General features: G+C 40.8%; 1 protein-coding gene across 1 annotated transcript in view; it reads left to right on the forward strand.

The window, feature by feature from the left end:
• vwa8 (von Willebrand factor A domain containing 8) overlaps positions 1-20,029 on the forward strand; it is a 77,494-nt gene that overhangs the window by 54,154 nt on the left and 3,311 nt on the right. Inside the window, exons 38-43 of the mRNA XM_044365514.1 lie at positions 5,648-5,756; positions 7,593-7,749; positions 12,989-13,097; positions 16,789-16,914; positions 17,484-17,642; positions 19,171-19,269. Of these exons, the coding sequence (XP_044221449.1) occupies positions 5,648-5,756; positions 7,593-7,749; positions 12,989-13,097; positions 16,789-16,914; positions 17,484-17,642; positions 19,171-19,269 (759 nt within the window). The remainder of the gene's footprint in view (positions 1-5,647; positions 5,757-7,592; positions 7,750-12,988; positions 13,098-16,788; positions 16,915-17,483; positions 17,643-19,170; positions 19,270-20,029) is intronic.

Genomic DNA, 20,029 nt, shown 5'->3' on the forward strand with positions numbered 1-20,029 from the left:
CAGACATTCACAAATGCACAGGAGACATCAGTCATCACCTATCTGCACACGGACAATACATGTCCTTTGTTTAACTAGTGATTCTGGTGCCAGGTAGGTGTCTGCAGGTATTCACATTCATACCAATTCACCTTTATATAACCAGTCACTCATCCTTTATTTGTACAATATGGTTGTTTTTGTACCCGTATGTCAATGTCTGAGTTTTGTTTTCCTCTACTGTTCTGGCTGGACACCTGCCACTGCTTTCCCTCCTTGCCCTTGCCCCGTTGAAACTAGCTTATCAGTCACGCTCATACCCACATATACACATGCTTGCTTCTTTAAAGTTCAAATTTGCTGCCTTGCAGACTTGCTCCACAATCTGCAAACAGTTGTCATTAACAGCAAGCAAATAACTGCATGTATTAAAAGGCTTGTTACCACATCACACATTGTGTACCATAAGTCAAGTACAAATGACTAAATTATAGTTTTTACACACATGCACATACAAACAGCACATATTGGATTCATAAACTCTATGAATAAAGAGTATTTTGCACTCAGGCATGAAATCACACATAGATACACTTGCACATGTTCACAGGTTCATGTACAAACATGCCTTTATACACACACACATATGCATCGCATGCACCCGAGTTCACACAGGGGCACACATTCACACACAAAAATCAATCACTAGTGGGCTCATACGATTACACACACACACAGAGGCCATCTCTCCTAAATCTCTCTGTGTGCAGGCGTCTAAAGGGAGAATCAGAAATTTATGAGGCTATTAATCCTACAAGACGAGGCGTGGACCACAGATGACGGTGAGACGCTGGGTGAAGAAAACAGAGAGGATGGAAAAACTCATTGAGAGAGAAGGCAGAGACATTGATTCCCACAGTCATAAAAATGAAGTTTTCTCCACTAAGGCCCCCAACCCCTCCTCCCTTGCCTCCTTCTATTTCTTTTGGTTCTTCTGTCTCAGGATAAGGGTGCCGTCTTTAACTTACCGCTCATCACTGGGACCAGTAGCAACAACAACATCCTGGGTTTACATAATGTTTTCTCATGCTTCAATGACAGACTGTAGAAATATAGAGACATAAATAACAATAGTGTCTGTGACGTCACCCATTAGTTTCTAAAGGTTTGTTTTAAAGCTTGAAACCACAATGTTTCAGTCTCCTCACATTTGTTTGGAGACACAAAATCCACATTTCAGCAACAGGATGGAGTCAGGTCGAGCTTGTTCAAATATGCAGCATTGTGCACTGCGAGACCTGGCAATCAAACAAACAGAAAAAACCCAAACACACCCAGATTTAAGCCTGTGGAGAAAAAAAACAAAATTCCCATCAATTATATCTATACCTAACATCTTGTGGAAAAAAACTAAGATTGTATTTCAAGAGAAAAGTTATGAGTTATCCCTATTCTTCAGTACTCCCATCTTAAGCATCTAAACTGCTACTCAACTCACTGCTGTGTAGATTTAAACATTCACTCACTGTGGCTGCCAGTGGGGTTCATCACATTAATTGACAATATGCATCCCTGTTGTTCTCTGAGTGGCAGCTGGTTTCAGCTTGACATTCTGTTGCTATAACAACCACTACTGTCACAGTTTCATAGCAGTTGAACTGATACTGTTACTTCCTCTGTTTCGTCAGATATGTAACCAAGTAAATATTGACAGATATCTTTTATCTACGTTCCAAATGCCCTTGTTTCACCATTAGTTGTTGGATTGACTGTTATGTACTTTTACTTATGTGTTTACTCTTGTGTATATGTCTACTAGATTAATTGCTGTGTTGTTCCCCCTATGGGGACAAAATGTTGCTTTTTCACTGGTGATACATAGCTTCTTTGCTTTTGGCGTTTTACCATTCAGCTACGGGGGACACTCTCAGTTTAACTAATTTGACAGTTTTGTGAATCCAGTTTTTTAGCCACGCTGGCAGTGTAGTTCTAGGGATGGTAATGTCATTGGGTCTGTCAGTCAGTCTACCACTTTGGTCAAGACTGATATAGCTCAACAATTACTTTATTGGATGGATTCCCATGAAATTTCGTACAAACATAGACAGACCCCAGTGGATGAATCCCATTTACTTTGGTTGTATCCTTTCCTCTAGTGCAGTCTTTGAGTCAGAATTTTAATTTGTCCAATATTTGGATTATGGTTTATTTTTCTACTAGTTTGGTTCTTTACAATCTTATCTTTTTCTGATTTGTAATTACCAAAGTGTGACAAACATGTGTCAAAGACCTAAGCTGAAACTCTGCGGAGAACACAAAAGTCTTGTGATTGTACAAGTCACACTAATTCAAAAAATTCAAGAAGAATCCCGGAAAAAAATATAAATAATTATACAAGCCCTGCCAAAAATATACTGGATGAGAACTTTAAGAAATATAATTGAGCCCTTATCGTTGCACATTACAGACTCAGGCAGGGGAGGTGGTTTGAAGTAGAAAGACAGATGCTACTGTAGCTGATTATATTAGAAGGAATGTGAATTTTCTCCTATCTGACAGTGTTCATCTAGTTAGTGAAACTGATCGTCCTTCTACCAGGACCCTTGCTGGGACATCGTAATGTGACACACCCTCATGCATCATCCTGTAAGCAGCACAGTCCAAATGAGTCATGTCTCTGACACAACCAGAGTAGGAACCTGAACCGCTTTAAAAGCCATTCAGAACCCAAAACGGACACATGTTGTAAAGCATCACTCATCATTTTTCTAAACCCAAAAGTAGAGCATTAGTCACCCATTTACTGGTTGTAACTGAGCCAGGATGAAGAGTTTTATCTATATACAGTGTGATGACAAGGCTGGATTACTGAAACAACTGAAACTGGAACCCTGGTATCTCAACGTCCTCTTTAATGGACATATTTCACACTTAAAATTAGCATCAAAACCCAGCAGATAACTGGCCTGACGGAGGTGGCGCTGGCAGGGGGAGAAGAGCGTGTGTGGCGTTTATCAAATGATCGTAACCGCAGTCATAAACACTCAGTGAAAAGATATGTCGCAGCTAAGCCTTTGAAGCCACATTCCCGTGCATCAGGTGCACACTCTCTTTCGCCTGCATGGGGAAGGCATGTGTCCAGCAAAGCTCATGTTCTGCTGCTGTTTTTTTTTCTGTATGTGGTGCATGACTCACACATACACAGACTCTTATGCATTAGTGTGTAATCAGAGAGCAGTCACATAGCGGAGGTGAGATCCTGAAGGTGAGCTGTGGTGACGCGAGTGGCTTAAACCTCTGACCCTTTACCTCACCACAGACCTATGGCGCCGAGCTCTCTCTGGTTACTGAGGTTAACGATGGTTCACCTCCAAGCACGCACACGCATACACACACCTCATGTAGATCCTCAGTAACGCTGGAGTAATGGAAAGCTCTTTTGATACACAGATTCTCTGTTGGTTTGCAGCTACATGACACAGTGAGGATGTTTGTCATTTTCAATTGCCAGTTTGAAACCCTGCTGATTATTCAAACAGCCCCTCCCCCATCCCTACTGTTATTGTCATGCAAGGACATGGCCAGTTAAGATTTGCACATGTAGATGTGTATTGTCAACAGTCAACACAGCTGAACTTTTTAGATGAAGGGATCATGGTACGTCTGCATGTCTGTGTCTCTATGTAAGATTTCCTTTACTGGCTGCATTTTATTTCAATGCCAATATCAATATTTGACAGTAAAAAAAAATCTAATATGTAGTGAAATATTCTTTATTTTAACACATTTTTTTCAATACGTCTATTGAATTATCAGCCACACTGATATGTCAGTCAGACGGTACATTTTTATTTATTTTTACTCATATTTTTCTGAATTTGTTATTTTATGTTTGGTTTATATTTTTGTTTTATTGTTTATTGATGTATTATTGTTTAAATAGATTTTTGGATAAGTTTTCAAAATTTAATGGTATTGCATATACCTATACATATACGCTAAAACCTATAAGTCTCATTTTTTTTTAAATCCTGCCTCAACTCCTAGTCACAAAATTATTGGTTTATTGCCAATAATTTTTATTTATGTTAAGTGGTTTTGTTCAAAATTAATACAATTATAGTTGTTGCTTTTTTTTTTTTTTTTTTTACATTTGAACACTAATATTAGCTGAACTAGAGAGGTTAAAGATGTCAGTTCATTCCTGGAAGATTGCCAGTTTGAATGTCATCTGCTTCATGTGTGAATGCAGAGATGGAAAATAGCAGAAACCAATAAATTTAGTGAGAAACAGCAACCAAACAAAGCTTTTCATGACACCTGTGTCCACTGTATAATCTGGTTCCCACAGTGAGTGTTATCTTGTCTTTATAATCTGGCATGGTGTATATCAGACTGACCCTCCTAATCTGCACTAAATATAGAGAGCTCTGCTGATGCAGCACTACTCGGCTTCATGTAGGTGTGAGAACAGAGCCTGAGCTCTGAGCTCCACTGTGTGTCAGTTTGAGGTGTGGACAGTGGGTCAGCTTAGAAAGAGGAGGGGCACCTCTCAGCTGGAGTGCTGCTCTCTCGAGATAAGTCTCTCACCAACCGCTCACACCATGACAAACCAAGCAAAAATCAAATACAGTGAAGATAATAACTCACAGACAGCCACTCACAGTAAACAACAAAACCTCATTTTCCCCAAATACCATACAAATGCCTGTAGTATGTAAGAATGCAACTGAACTACAGGGGATACACTTAGTCTCCCACATAACTACCCCTTTCTCTCTCACTCCTTCATGCGTGCCAGACTCTGGCTGGTTGCCTTGCCTTCGTGTGAGAACCAGCATGCTGATTTTGGCTCTGATGTTGCTTTTAAGATGGACCTAAATGTCCAAAAGCCTTAACCTCTCTCTCTGTCTCTGCTTCTTCCCTCTCCATCACTCTCCTGCAGAGTTAGACAGAGCCTGTTCTGTCTGCTCTGCTGAAACCAAAAACCTGAGAGATAGAAAGTCCATTCTTTTATTGCTTCAACTGTGTGGTGGGTAGCTGACCGTTTTGAGGGGTTGGATGGCTGTCACATATTAATTCAGTACATCAAGAGGTGAACACAAAGAAAACGTGTCCAGTAGGGTTGTGTGAGCTTGGGAAAGAAAAAAGTACAAGCTCAAATATCTCTATTTGTGGCAAAGTGTGATTACCACTATAACTACAACCAAAGGTGTTTTCTTTGACACTCTCTTAGGGAATGTTTTAACATGGTTTGGAATTTATTTCAGTAACTGCTTCGCCAGTCATCATGCTTTTTCTCCTCTATGACAGCCTCTGAAAGGGAGACCACTAGTCTTTAATGCAATCTTGTGAATGGTATAAGGGTACAACTGTCTCTTAGCCATTTTAGACCTAAAAATACTTAATAATAGGAACTTTCTTTGATAAAAAGTAGTTCCAAAGAAAACTGTTCACAATGAGGTTTGTGAATCATCCTGAATAACCGGGACATTGTTTCTGGAAAGACATGCTGCTGTGAGTTTTTCAAATGTGGTTTAACAGTGGTTTGAGCACCACATCGATTGGGATGGCAGCAGAAATCTAACACGGATATGTAAAAACCTGGAGTTTTTCTCTGAATGTATAAAACTGACCTATGTGGCATCTCTCACTCCTTTCCTTCCAGATTACCATCCAGAGGGAAAGTGGCTTGGATGTCACAGCCCCAAAACATGGCAAGATCGACCCCAACAATGATCCTCATGTTGGGGGTAACCAGTGGGCAGGAGGCACAGGTAACAGGTTTCTTACTGGGTCAACAATACTCACAAATTCCATCTATTGACAAAATGAAGATTGAAATCCGTAATGACATTTTAACACACACATTACTGTGAAAGGGGTTGTGTAGGGTGGGATATGTTTGAGATGGCAGTGGTGTGCTCCCTTCTCTCAGCAACTGCTTAATTGCTGCTCCTCCAGCAACTGCTGCTCCGACAATGACCTGATGGCTTGCCGTAGGGCCTGGTGGTTAATTAGGCCATAAAATCTCTGCAGCCCACCTCCGCTGGGAGCACTTGTGCTCTCCAGCCCCGCTGCACTGCTTCAGCTGCTGTGAGCTCACTTCAGCTACACTTTACCCACTGCAGCCTCCCAAGGCACAGTTAGCTCCATGATGCATAGGGACCTCTGTGAGGTAAACCACAAGACTAGGTCCAGCCTGAGATTTGTTGTCATGATCTGTGGTGGAAAGATGAGCTTCTGGTCTTGATCGACCTGGATCTTCCAGTCATGGGTTGTGTCCAACAGGCTTGATTCTCTCCTTGTAGTTGGAAGCGTTGGGAGTTTTCCTGCTGGTACGAATGCAGTGGTGTGAGAGAAGCCAGTTGTTTGGGGATGGTGTTGGCAACGGTTCTCCTCTGCTCCAGGTTACTTGCCAGTAGTCGGAGAACCTGGTTGTGTCTCCATGTATAGAGGCCTTGGGAAAGACTGGTTTTGCAGCTGGTAAGGATGTGCCTTAGAGTTGCTGGTTTTTGGCAGAGCGGACATGACGGATCTTCTCCAATCCACTGGTTTAAGTTCTTCGGAGAAGGAAGCACATCATAGGTGGCTCTGATGATAAAACTAATTCTGCCTCCTTGCATCTCACAAAGATCTCTCAAGGTGAGTCTGAGGTGCTCCAGGTTTTCCCATGTTGTCCATTGGCCCTGTTTGACCTGTGAGACTGCCCTTGCACCTCACACCCCTTGCTACTGGACCTCAGTAACTACTACCTTTCACCTCTTGGCTGATGTTGCTTTGCGCCAAGTGGGACAACTTGTCATGAGACCAAAACCACCTCTCCCACACTGCACCTGACCTACAATGTCTCCATGCCTGAGAGCAGATTTAGCTTGCTCTACAGCCTCAGACAGGGTCCACTTCCTCCCAGTTGTCAGCCTGGGAGCAGTTGCTCGTACCCCAACGTCTTGAGACTCAGCCAGGGTCATGCTCCGCCACACCTTGGTGCTCTTGTATTCTTCAGCAAGGCTAAAGACAGGCGGTTCCAGTGCACCATTCCCATACAAGCCAATCCTGCTGAGGCAACATGGAAGTCCAAGCCACTTCTTTATGCAGGAGCTGAATGTTCTTTCCAGCTTCTTGAGTTTGGTGATGGGAATCTCGTAGATTGTCAGAGGCCACATCAGACATGGAAGCAATCCAAACTGCAGGCATCACAGTTTCAGCTTGCCAGGTAGTAAGTTCTCGTCTATGCAGACCAGGCCATTTATGATTTTTTCTGTAATTTGGACACTCTGTTCTGTGTCTTTGAGGCTAGCGTTGTATTTGTTTATTTATTTATTTTATTTAATCTTTATTTAATCAGGCAGTCTCATTGAGATTAAGATGTCATTTCTAAGAGAGACCCGAGAACAAGAACACAAACAGCAGACAGAAACAACACAACTACACAATAAACAAGGAATTAATAAAAACAGTTAGAAGTAAAAGTTATAGTAAAATTAATACAGTAATTTTATTGAATCAGTTGAAGGTCTGGGCAAAATGTGTAGTTCAAGTCAGTGATTGGTTATCTGAAGTGGCTCCACAAGCACTGATTGGTGTATCCCTAACAAGATGTTTCTCCGCAGGCGGCAGAGACACAGCAGGGCTGGGTGGTAAAGGGGGTCCCTATCGCCTGGATGCAGGACACAAGGTCTACCAGGTTTCCCAGGCCGAGAAGGATGCAGTTCCAGAAGAGATCCGCAAAGCAGCCCGCGAAATGGGTGAAAAAGCCTTCAAAGAAAGGTAGGTCATATTAAATACAGAAAATAGTCATCAAGTAATGATCCACTTTCTCAAGTTGCCTCCCTCTTTTTTCCATAGCTCAACTGACTTAGCTCTACAGGTGGGAAACAACACTCATAAACCTCTTTGTGTTGTTGCTGTGTGGAGGTGCACAGATGTTTTGGACTCACTGTCTTTTTCCACTTTGGAAACCATCCAGATCTAAAGTGTGTAATGTGGAACAGGTGTGTGTATATTTGTGTGTGGCCTTTTTATTTAGCCATCTGCAGGGTTCCCTGGTCAGTCAGCCATCCCAGGTATGGTGCTCCATCCTGGGCAAATAACCAAAGGCTGCACTGCCCCGGCCGAATGGATGAGCGATAGAACAGTGGATCCCACTGGGCAGTGTGTGTGTGTGTTAGTGTATGTGTGTGTGTGTGTGTGTGTGTGTCTGTATTTTGCTTCAGAGTGGAAGGTTGAGAGGGCACCTCTTTCACCAGCTCAACCATGAAGGCCTTCTCTGTTCTCTCCTGCTTCAAACAGCCTCGTTCTCTTCACTTTCTTTGCTCCCCCATCCCCCTCGTCCCCCCCCCTTCTGCCTCCCCCTTTCCTTCATGGCTCTTCTCATACACTGACTGCTTTCACACCAAGAGGACAGCCTCTTGGACTCCTCTTCTCTTCTTCCCTCTGTCTCAACCCATTTCACCACCCTTGCTTCCATTTTCCAATTTCTTCCTTGAGACCTTTTCCCTACTTCCCTCTGTCTCCCCTCCCTGCACGCCTTCTGCCTGTCTATCAGTGTCCCACTAAGCCCAGAGAAAATCTTGTAGCTACATGCTAATACTCAGCTTCCAAGTAGATGTCACTGTACTTGTTTTTGAACACAGCAGGATTTTTTTCATATCTAACGTCAACCCTGTCAGGCTTTTTCCATACATTCTCATCCACTGATCTGTGCGTACAATCCTTTGTTTACTTAGCTTTATGTTAAGCATCAAACTGTAATCCTTCCATAAATCCTTGAGTACCTGACACGCACAAGCAAAAACAGGCTTAGGTATGCCTAAAACACGAAACACACACACACACACACACACACACACTTTGACTATCTTTCTGACTGTGTCTACATACCTTACAAACCATCCTGTATTTTGCAGGTTTTTACCAGTTTTGAAAGTCAAAAATTAATTAGTTGATTTAAAAAATCATTTTTGTGTGTTTTACAGGTAGACAAAGTTACAGAATAGGTTAAGTTGTCTTTTTAATGTGACCTGAAAACTAGACATTGGTTTGCTGGCTACAAGTCATAGGGTGAAAGGAACCATTATGAATAAAACATAGGGTTGTAGGAAGTTTGTCCTCTTGTAGTAAATGTTACATTGTAGTCACGACACCTTTTACATTAATTTCATCCTTGTTGCATCATTGCTTTGTTATATTCTAGTTTCATGGTGGCATACATATAGCAGGGTAATGATGGTCAAATACACATACTGTATGTCCAACAACATGTGAAAAAAATCTGTATTGTTACCTGTATTGTGGAATCTCTAAGTTGGTACGTATGTGTTTCTAGAATTAAAAAAAACAACAACAATAAAATGCAGTAAATGAGAGCGAGGAGAGTTTCCATCAGCTGAGAATCCATAAGTGTCGAAATACACCTACAAAAATGGAAAGAGTTGTTCAAGAGTTGACATTAAAACATGTTGGACACGTTGCTAAGTGTTAAACATATTTCATATGTTTATTGCCAATGGAAATATTTTAACACACCAATGAATAGCAAGGCAACCACAACACGCAGTAAGTGTGAACATATGTAGGAGGTTGTGATGAGAAGATGTTTGACAGAACCAAAAAGCAAAAGCGAAAAAGTAACCGTTAAAACAAAACCAGTGTTTTGTTTAACCATTCTGCTCCTCCAATCCAATGCCTCATAATTTGCAGAGTAAAATTAGAACAAAATATTTGAAAAGAAAACTAGTTTCTTCATCGTTGTCTATAGCCTGGGAGACGGACGTGTTGTGCATGAAAAGCTACTGTTTGTCTGTTTAGTTTCAGGGAGTGTCAGCCTTGTTTTTGTGGTTGTTCTGTGTGAAATCTCAGTGCGCTGTCTCCACCTTCAGCCAAAACACTCTCTCTCTTTCTCTGTAATTCGCTCCCTTTCGTTCTCCTGTTTAAGTTTAAGTCAAGGTTCAGGAATTTGGAGGAAATAGCAGCGGCCACTGGCCAGAGTGTCTGCCCACCATATAAACTCTCAAGCATACACACACACACACACACCCATATATGCACACATAGGAATGTGTGGAGGAAGCCACTGTGCCATGTCTCGCTGTATGGGCTGTCATGATGTGGTGTGAATGCAGAGGACCAGACAGCCAAAAATACTGTAACTACAAATGAATGGAATACCTTGAAACAAACATGTTAAATGTTAATCAGAGGACGTCTTTTACATCATTATCAGCTACCAGTCACATGTCAAAAATCTTAACCAGATATATTTATATTTCTTCTTCTTGATCATTTAACTTTTTTTTATTATTGTTTGTTTCAGAATCATACATAACTAGGGGTGTCACAATATACCATTAACAATAACTGTGATATTTGAATAATGAAATATTGATATCACGTTAATAACACACATGATAATATTGTGTAAATAATCCAGCGCCTCTTAAATCATTTCCGTTTCTTTCCGTTCTCGTTTTGTCTCCCTCCTCCAACGCCACACACACACACACACACACACACACACACACACACACCTTGTTGATCTTTTTTTTATCAGTTCATCTGGTTGGCTTTTCACTGTCCATTATGTGGAATTGTTCTTTTTGTACGCTTTTGTATAGTTATGGTTACAGACTCTCTCTCTACTTCCCTACACTCGTATTCTGAGTATAATTCATTTTCCAGAAAAGAGACAAAACACGCAATAAACAAAGTTAAGATGATTTGACTGATAGCATTTTTTTTTTTTAAATTTCCATAGATAATATTGTTATTGTGAATTCTTTTGGCCATGGGAGGTGGAGAGGTCACTGATGATGTACTTTATCTTAATTCAGACACCTGTTGCAGATATCATGCTGACAGATATCCTCTGAGTGTGAATGTGTGTGTGTGTGTGTGTGTGTGTGAATGTGTGTGTGTGTGTGTGTGTGTGTGTGTGTGTGTGTGTGTGTGTGTATGGTCTTTTCGATTGCATGGCTGATGCCATCACAGACTACACAATATACTGTGTCTGTCTGACTCTGCTCTCATGCAACCAGTCACACACACACACACACACACGCACACACAGGTTTCTTGCAAGCTGTGACACATAAAGTCAGAACCTCTCCACCATCCTACAAACCCTGCCTGCTTTTTGAAGTCGCTGTTCAGTATCTCTTCGGTGGTCACGGTCTGGTTGTCATCACAAGTTTCAAACACCTGGGAGAGATTTCACCCACCTCCTTCTGTCTCTGTCCAACACACACACACACTTAAACACATCAGTTTGTGCTCACATGGTGGAGGTAAGACCCTTACCTGTCTGTGTGTGTCAGCGATCCTAAAGTACCTGCACAGTGTGATAATACTGATAAGCTCGGCTTTGGGGTCACAGCCCACCTGTCTTGTCCACAGGTGTGTTTTAAAGAAAATACACACGCACACAAAGCGCTACATATTTAACGACACTGACCCCTGTGTCAGTTTATCCGCAGGTGTGCTGTGTTAGTGAAAAGATTTAACTGTGTATTTGCACAAGCAGTAGCTTCAAATGTATTCCAAAGTTGCAGGTGTGATTTCGCTCTGCTGCATCATCGTGGTTGCATTCATAGACTTGTCTGTCTTTGAAATGAAAAATGCGATTCTTTTGGAAAAAGCAAGGAAAGAAGAGGTAGCACCCTCAGCTTTTCCAATGAATGTATAAAGTGGTGGTATGTGAGGATGGATAGTCCTCATAGGTGTCTTCTTATCCATGCTGGTGTGCATTTGATGATTTGTTCTTTATGAACTTGGAACCTTTATGGAAAGTTTAGTTGTAACTAACCAGTTATCTCAGTGGATGTTCATGTTAACATTTTGCAACAACCTTGAGATAGTGTCTGCAGATTAAATGGTTGGCCTGTGAGATTTAAAGGTATCCTGAGGAGTCTTAGAGCACTGTAGAGCTGTGTTTTTATGAGCGGGTCTTTGTATTGTTTATAATTTAATAGGACAGTGCCTGTTCAGAACAGGCCGATTTCTCAATACCTAGAGAGATGTGCCCATCCCCTAAATGCCTCTCATGACGACTATTGGTAGACGCTATAATTTACCAATGTTCCCTAAATGTTTCACACGCATGCTATAAGTAGACGCTATAGTTTACCCATGTCCCATAAATGCCTCACATGCAGGCTATCAGTAGATGCTACATTTTACCGATGCTCCCTAAACGCCTCACACGCAGAATATCTGGAGACTACAATTTTGAGTTGAGCTGAAGTTGATTGGATGAACTGTAGAGCCCGTTCAAAACGTGCCTGAGACATCCTGCACTATGTCTTGAACATACATACAAAGTTCCTACACGTGAGGAACGGGAATAGAACTTAACTCTCTAAACTTTTTCAATTCATTCTCTATGGTAGTTCTCATCACTACAGATGTAATCCCACCTCCAACCAATGTTATTTATGAGGCATTTTCATATATTTCTCGAGAACCGCTTGTCCGAACAACTTCACACATCGACATTGCACTTCCACGTTTCCCCAGTAATTCATCTGCCAGGTATGAAGTAGATCAGATGAGTGGTTCTTGAGATACGCAAAGGACAAACCCACATACATACAGATAGACAGAGATTCATTTCTTTATATAGTGAGAAGAGAGATGGTGGACCAGTACATACAGTACAAGGGGACATTGTGATCGAGATGTCTACAGATGCAAGTTTGTGTTTAAACCAAAAAAGTTCCGGTGTCGCTTAATTTGTATTGATAATATCTTGAATGCTTCCTGCCCAAGTGATACTGCCACAGAGTTACTGAACGGATGCAGGTGGGAAGAAATTTGCTCGTGGCCAATGAAACTGCCTGTCACCTGCTTTGCACCATTATGAAAACAGAGGCCTAGAAACCATCAAAGAAGAGTTATGTAAAAAAAAAAAAACATACTGTATGCTTGAATAGAACACATGCTTATCATTTTTAATGTAAAATCAATCAGTCTCTTCTCTCACTCTCTCTGTTTTTCTGTCCTTTCATCTCAGGTTGAAGGAGATTGATATGAGCGAGTATGATGCTGCCACCTACGAGCGTTTCTCCAACGCTGTCAGGAGACAAGTTCAGTCTCTACGCATCATCCTGGACAGTTTACAGGTTAGTCCACTTGGCATCACACTTAGTTCTGACTAAAGCCAGTCACTGAAGTTTTGAAAAATCGCTAAATTCCAAAATTTCAAGTCTTAACATCGTTATGCATGATTTTTGACAGATGGACAAATTAACAAATTAACATGACTGTAATGTTACATTTTACAATTTCAGACATTATCTCTAGCCTTTCCTTTTGTAGTGATAATCAGAACATGATATGACAAATTAATAATTAAATTCATTTTAATGCAATGAAAAGCTTCAATGACTCATTTTGTTAGTTAATAATTACAATTTGCCTAGAATCATTCATTTGGACAAAATAACGTTGTAAATAGAGAACACAATATGATAATATAATCAAATTCAGTCAAATTCAATAAACAAAAATATTTAAATATTGTTCCATCCTGTTATTATCAGAAATGTTCTCACCAAAAAAACATTTTATTATGTCTGCGCTGTTCATTAAATGCAAATCCTGCATGTGTTGTCTATCAGGTTGAGGACATTTCCTTGTAAATTCAGCCTGATGTTTGTAATTTTTGGAAACACTGATGTTAACTGGAATTTCAGTATGAATTGGTTTGTACAGTTCTTTGTAATGACAGTCGCACAGCAAGGACTGCGGTCCAGTTGACAGAGGTCAGTCAGAAAACAAAAGTAGGTAGATGACAATTGGTTGACCTCATACAATCTCAAATGTGGTGGTGTTGAGGCGGGATGGAGGGGGCGCTGTTTCCCACAAGCACCCTGATTGGTTGAATGAATTTAAAGCCAGAGTTTAGGGAGGGGAGGATGCGATATTTTGTCTCAATTTCATTATTTTGGTTCCTACTTTCCTCTCTTTGTTTGAGTGTCTTTGGGTAAATGTGTGTGTGTATGCATTCAAGTTTGGTTTGTGTGTGTGTGTGTGTTTGTGTGTGCGCATGTGACGAGAGGAAAATCATGCAGCATGCGACAATGATTACAGAGCAGCAACACTAAGCCTTGCTCTATTATTCTCCTGTCCAGGTGTGAAGCTCTATTTGTGTATTTGTGGTGGGTGGGTGTATTTGTGTGTGTGTGTGTGTGTGTTTGTGTTTTCCATCCAGGTGTTTGCTGCCATGCCAGCGCTGGCTTTGAACATGAACGTCGGTTATTGTTTGTGTTTGTCCTTGTAGCCCCAAGCTTTTTTCCCGCTGTAAAGACGACTGAGATTATACAAATCACAGCAGGCATGACGCTGTGAGGTCATGTTATTTTTATCATACCTGCAGAGTGATTGATGGGATCTCACACACACACACACACACACACATTTAACCATAGCTGGCAAGTTTTCAAAAAACTGATAGTGTATTGTTTCCATCCGCTTCAATCTCCCCTGGGAGAAACCCCTCTCTATTTATCTCTCAACAATGGACTGGCTTGCCAGATATAAACACCTGGGCTTGTATTCATCAAGCTTCTCAGAGGAGGAAATCAGTTCTAACTGGCCAGAAGTCAGAGCGATGCATATTTGCTCCTACTTTTAGTAGTAGGAGTAAAAGCATTTTATCAAGTTGCCTTAACCTAGGCAGTTACTCCTGTGCCAATATTTAGAAGAGCTCCAAGCTTCAAGTTCTCAGGAGATGACAGTCATACAGAGACATCCCATGGGAGGAGGGATGTTTTGGAAAAGCTTGATCACAATGAGCTAATCAAAAGAAAATCATTTTTGTGACTGACCTTGTGCGAACTACAATCACTCATCAAGAAGAACACATGCTGGCTCCACAGAAACCAGGTCCTGAACTATTGTTTCCATTAACATCTGCAAATTGTTTTCTCAATTAATCATGTTTTTCCTGTAAAATGTCAGAAATGAGACGTAAATAAGTAGTAGTAGTAGTAAATGACCATGATACTTCTCTAAAGCCCAGCGTGATGCCATCAAATTGTTTTTGTTCACCTAAAGAACCAAATATATTCAGTTTACTCTCACATAAGACAAATTCAAATCAACTAATTGATAAATTGACCAATAGTTTTATCCAAATTGGATAGCCTGTCACTGTTTACTTACAGCATAGTATGCAAATGATTATTAATAAAGATTTAAAGTCCAGCTTATATTAAATTGCATGTATTTCTTGTCTATAGTATACATACATATCTGCTCTGAAAATCACTTGTCCGATGTTCTTCCTTTGAGAAAAAAAATCAGAAATTAAAAGGGAGAAATTTCTATTTTCTATTTTTTAGTTTCATGATGGCACCCCCTAGTTTTGCATTAATTTAAGGAATACCATTCTGTTATCTGTTCATGTAGACGGAGACAGTGTTTCCATGCAGCCAATCAAATCTTTGCATGAAGCAGTAACGTCAGCGTTCGATCATAGACGGTCACACCGAGCCTGATAGCGTCCTGCTACACAAGAGCCACAGACTCCGAACAACAACCCACATTAGCTTTCCTGCAAAAGTCTCCTTCTTATCTAACTTACAAACAAGAACACACGTCATGCCCTGCAGCTTAGCTTGTTGAACGAGCCACCAAACAAACATTCAACGGGGAAAAGTGCTACGCTAATGTCAGTTAGCAGGCTAGATAGCTAATTATATGCTGCAGCACATTAAACAGCATGGAAATGTATGTGGAAATGTCACTTTGGTCCTTGCTATTTAAAACTGCTAACAACACTGTCTGCCCATGACTTGTAGCTGCAGCGCAAGTTTGCTTTGTTGCCCTGCCAGTGTTAGGCTGCCAGCACGTTTAACTTAGATTGTAACTCAGTTATTCAGGTTTGTCTATAAATATAAAGCGCACACCTCTCCAGGGTTGGTATAATAAGGTTTATTTAATACATGCATTCCTTCTTCTTTTGTACATTTTGTTCATACATACAAAGTTATGTGTACATTGTGTTCACTAACACACACCCATTTAACTACAAATGACGACTATTGTTGTGTATGTCAATGCTTATCAGTGACATAATGTCATGAGACCTGTGCTGTGTGTGAACTGATGGCTAATCTATGTTCTTTGGTGTGTACACACGTCATATATAAGTAAGGAAAACACACTTGAAACTAAATATGATCACTGTTTGTAAAGGCCATGTGTGTGACCCAAAGTGGGTAGGGAGGGGGGCGGATTGTGTTCCTCCTTTTGTTAGCAGTATTTTTTCTGTAGAGGAGATCTGCTTCCTCAGGGAGCAAACCGAAGATAGGAGAAAGTGATGTTGCTCTTCCTCTCTCCTTCTTTCGTCCAAGTGACCACAGCAAAAAGAGGAGTATTATAACATGTTGGTAACATATCTTGACATGCTAAGAAACGGGGTCAGACCTTCAGAGCGAGCCTCCTGCCTCCTTTGTTCTGTGGGTGTGGATGTGAGGAAAGGTGGTAGATGGATTTGTGGGAGTGACAAATGTATGCACAAGCAATTATCCATGAGCTCCTATGAGTTTACTTATATTGTATGTATTGTAAACCTCTCCTTTAGTCTGTGAGAGTGTCTGTGTGTGAATGACACTCTCTTGTTTCACAATCTCTGAAAGCTCCACCAAATCATCTTCCCCAGACAGATTTTGAAATGTGTTTATGTATTTGGTTGATTGGTACATAATGTGTTTTCCAGCCCTTGTTGGGTTTGAAACTTTGGCTCCAACTGTGTGTGTGTGTCTTTGCATGTGTGTGTGTGTTTATGTGTTTGTGTGTTTGTTTCAGGCCAAAGGGAAGGAGCGACAGTGGCTGAAGAACCAGGCTCTGGGAGAACTGGATGATGCTAAAATCATTGATGGACTAACTGGAGAGAAGGCTATATATAAACGCAGGGGAGAACTGGATCCAGAGGTGTGTGTGTGTGTGTGTGTGTGTGGGTGTGTGTTTCTGTAGATACTTAAACCATGCTCATACTGTGTATCTTTTTTTTTCTTCTGCACCACACCTTCAAACACACACTCACACATAATTTTGACCTTTATCTGTCAGACTGCACATTCCAGCGGTGTGTGAGAGATTATTATTACACCCTGTGTTTCTTCTCGAGCTCTCACACAGTTTCTAGTAATTTCCTCCACCGTCATGTGTGCCCGAGGAAGCACACACATTGCACAGAGATAGTTCCCACACTAATCATACAAACATACGCTAACCATAATATGCACACCATGTTTTTCTACCTTATTTAGCTCCAAGACTTGCATATTTTTGGTCTGGCATGAAGGTCTACTATGAAATAATTGCAAGTTGTTTTGAAATCCTGGCCTTGTGTTGAATGTTATGTTAAGTAAGCTACACCAAATTCAACAAAACACTGTCCAAAGTAGGTAGTTTTCTTTCATTTCACTTAATCATTAGTCACTGCTGAATCTTTTTGAAATTTTTATGTTTTTTTTTAATGTTACCCTGTGCGTTTACAGCTGGGCAGTCCTCAGCAGAAGCCCAAACGTTTACGTGTGCTAGCGGACGTGTCGGGCAGCATGTACCGCTTCAACGGCGTGGACGGCAGGCTGGAGCGCTCCATGGAGGCCGTGTGTATGGTCATGGAGGCTCTGGAGAACTACGAGCACAAGTTCAAGGTGAGACCGTCACACCAAACATCTGAGGATACAATTAACTGTATGACCTCAACCCAACACTATCATCTATGTTACTTTTCCTCACTGTATCTAGTGATGGATGGCCCTTGAACAAAGTGCAAATCTTCCACTTTCACCCTGGTGGTCTCATAAATCAAAACTCATGAAGATAGTAGTGTTAACAAGCAGGTGACTGATGGTTTCATGTAAAAATGTTGTTGTATTGTAACCTCAATGGCATGCTTAATGACAGCCACACTTGCTTGGCTTTGTCCTCACTGTCATTAAGTGTAAATGACACACAGTGTGAAGGACACAGCTGATCCTCTCCGCCTGCCTATTCCTGTCTTATTTAATGCACTAGTGGTGCTCTTTCGTCAAACATTTGACCACATTTGATTGTGCAAAGAAAGCTTTCAGAGCAAACCGCAATAAAACGTTTCTCAGATGGAAAAGAAGTGCATCTTAACCCGGATCGTACAATCATTGAAAAGAGTGAGGAAGCAAAATATAGATGGATAGAGAGAAGAAGAGAAGGGGAGAAAGAGAGGGAGGCATGAGTGCAGGCAAAAAAGTTGAAGGGAGACAGACTTCTTGGCCCCTAAGTGACACTCAACCCAACCAAATACTGATCACATATCAGTGACACACACACACACACACACACACACACACACACACACACACACACACACACAATGTAAGACACAAACATCCACTCATGGTCAAACATAGAAACACTGAATTATCCTTGAATAGAGATGACATGATGCTACATTAGTCTAGAAGTATTAGATAATGTCACTTTAAACCTCCATTAACAAGCCAGAAATGGAACAGCGTACTTATATATGAGTATTTTTGAATGAAAACCTCTTAACTCTCATTTTAGTGACTTTATTTATATTTATATTTTGAATTGAATTGAGCAATTATTTCCCTCAGGCTCATGAAAAACATTGGTTGAACTAAAATTGTTTTACTAAAAACAACTCACTTTTTTCTGATCTGAAAAGATAACATTTGGAAAAAGCACAATTTCCTACCCAGCAACAGCGATATGAGCGGATGAGACACATAGTCGCATACCTTTGACCACCACAGTCATAAGTGCCCTCATTAGAAAATAGCTCATACACATAATATCTGCATCCTGAAATAGCTGAGTGGAGCCCACAGTGCCAGTGTGACCTGCTCTTATGTAAGTCAGTTGTGATGGATGGTCAATGGGAAGCATGTACACATATGACAGCATTAACATACTGTTACATACGGAGCCAAGATAGCCTAGTGTAAGTTACAGCCTGACGTTTGTGCACCACCATACCTGTGTCTTTGCATTTCATTCCAAGTACTATTCTCGGTCCTGTATGAGGATGACACAACATGGAATTACACAAAAGTCTTTGTTATGTAACAATAAGAATATTGTCATTGTTGCCCATTTATACTCATGTGATATGATACATCTGATCTGTGTACCAATATTATCAATTTCTCTCTTTCTCTTACTGTTTCTTCTGTGCAGTACGACATCGTGGGTCACTCGGGAGACGGTTACGACATCGAGCTGGTCAGAGCGGACAAAGTCCCCAAGAATAACAAACAGAGACTCAAAGTTCTTAAGGTATAGAATCATAATCAAATCCAAGTGTTGTTACTATTGTTGTGTTTATTTATTTATTACAAACGTATGTGTTGAAATGCATTGAGATGTAAACATTCATTGTAAACTAACTGGATTTCTCTAGTGGTGTGTAGCCATGCAGATAGTTTTGTATGTGTCCCAGTGAGAAAATAGGTATTTGTAATTTAGGTGAACTGACCCTTTAATATACAATTTCAAGGTAGAGTTTAACTCTCAGAGCTGTTTGCAGCTGCCCATCCCCCACCTCCCCCTGGATCAAACACCACAAACAAATTCTCCATCTGTGGGATACACTGGACGTTGTGTACCAGGGGCGACGTCCGATCACCTCCTCCTTCTCATTCTCTTCTCTCCTGTTGCTCCTCTTCCCCTCCTTTACTCTGTCTGTAATACAACTGATTTTTAAAATACTGCTGTTGGTTTATAAAGCACTGAATGGTTTAGGGCCAAAATACATTTCTGATCTGCCGCTACGTTATGAACAATCCAGACCTCTCAGGTTGTCTGGGGACAGGTCTGCTTCCTGTCCCCAGAGTTAAAACTAAACAATCTGGAACAAACTCCCTGCTGCAACTCTCAGCTCTTTTAAATCACGGCTGAAGACTTTTCTGTTTGCCGCTGCCTTTTATTAAATCAAATAATTATTTGTTTCTTACACCGCACTGTAACTTTTATTCTTGTATTTTATACCTGTCTTATTCTTGTTTATATTTTCTATTCTCTTAACTCTTTAATGACT

This window comes from Thunnus albacares, chromosome 11 (genome assembly GCF_914725855.1).
Source record: "Thunnus albacares chromosome 11, fThuAlb1.1, whole genome shotgun sequence".
Lineage (NCBI taxonomy): Eukaryota > Metazoa > Chordata > Actinopteri > Scombriformes > Scombridae > Thunnus > Thunnus albacares.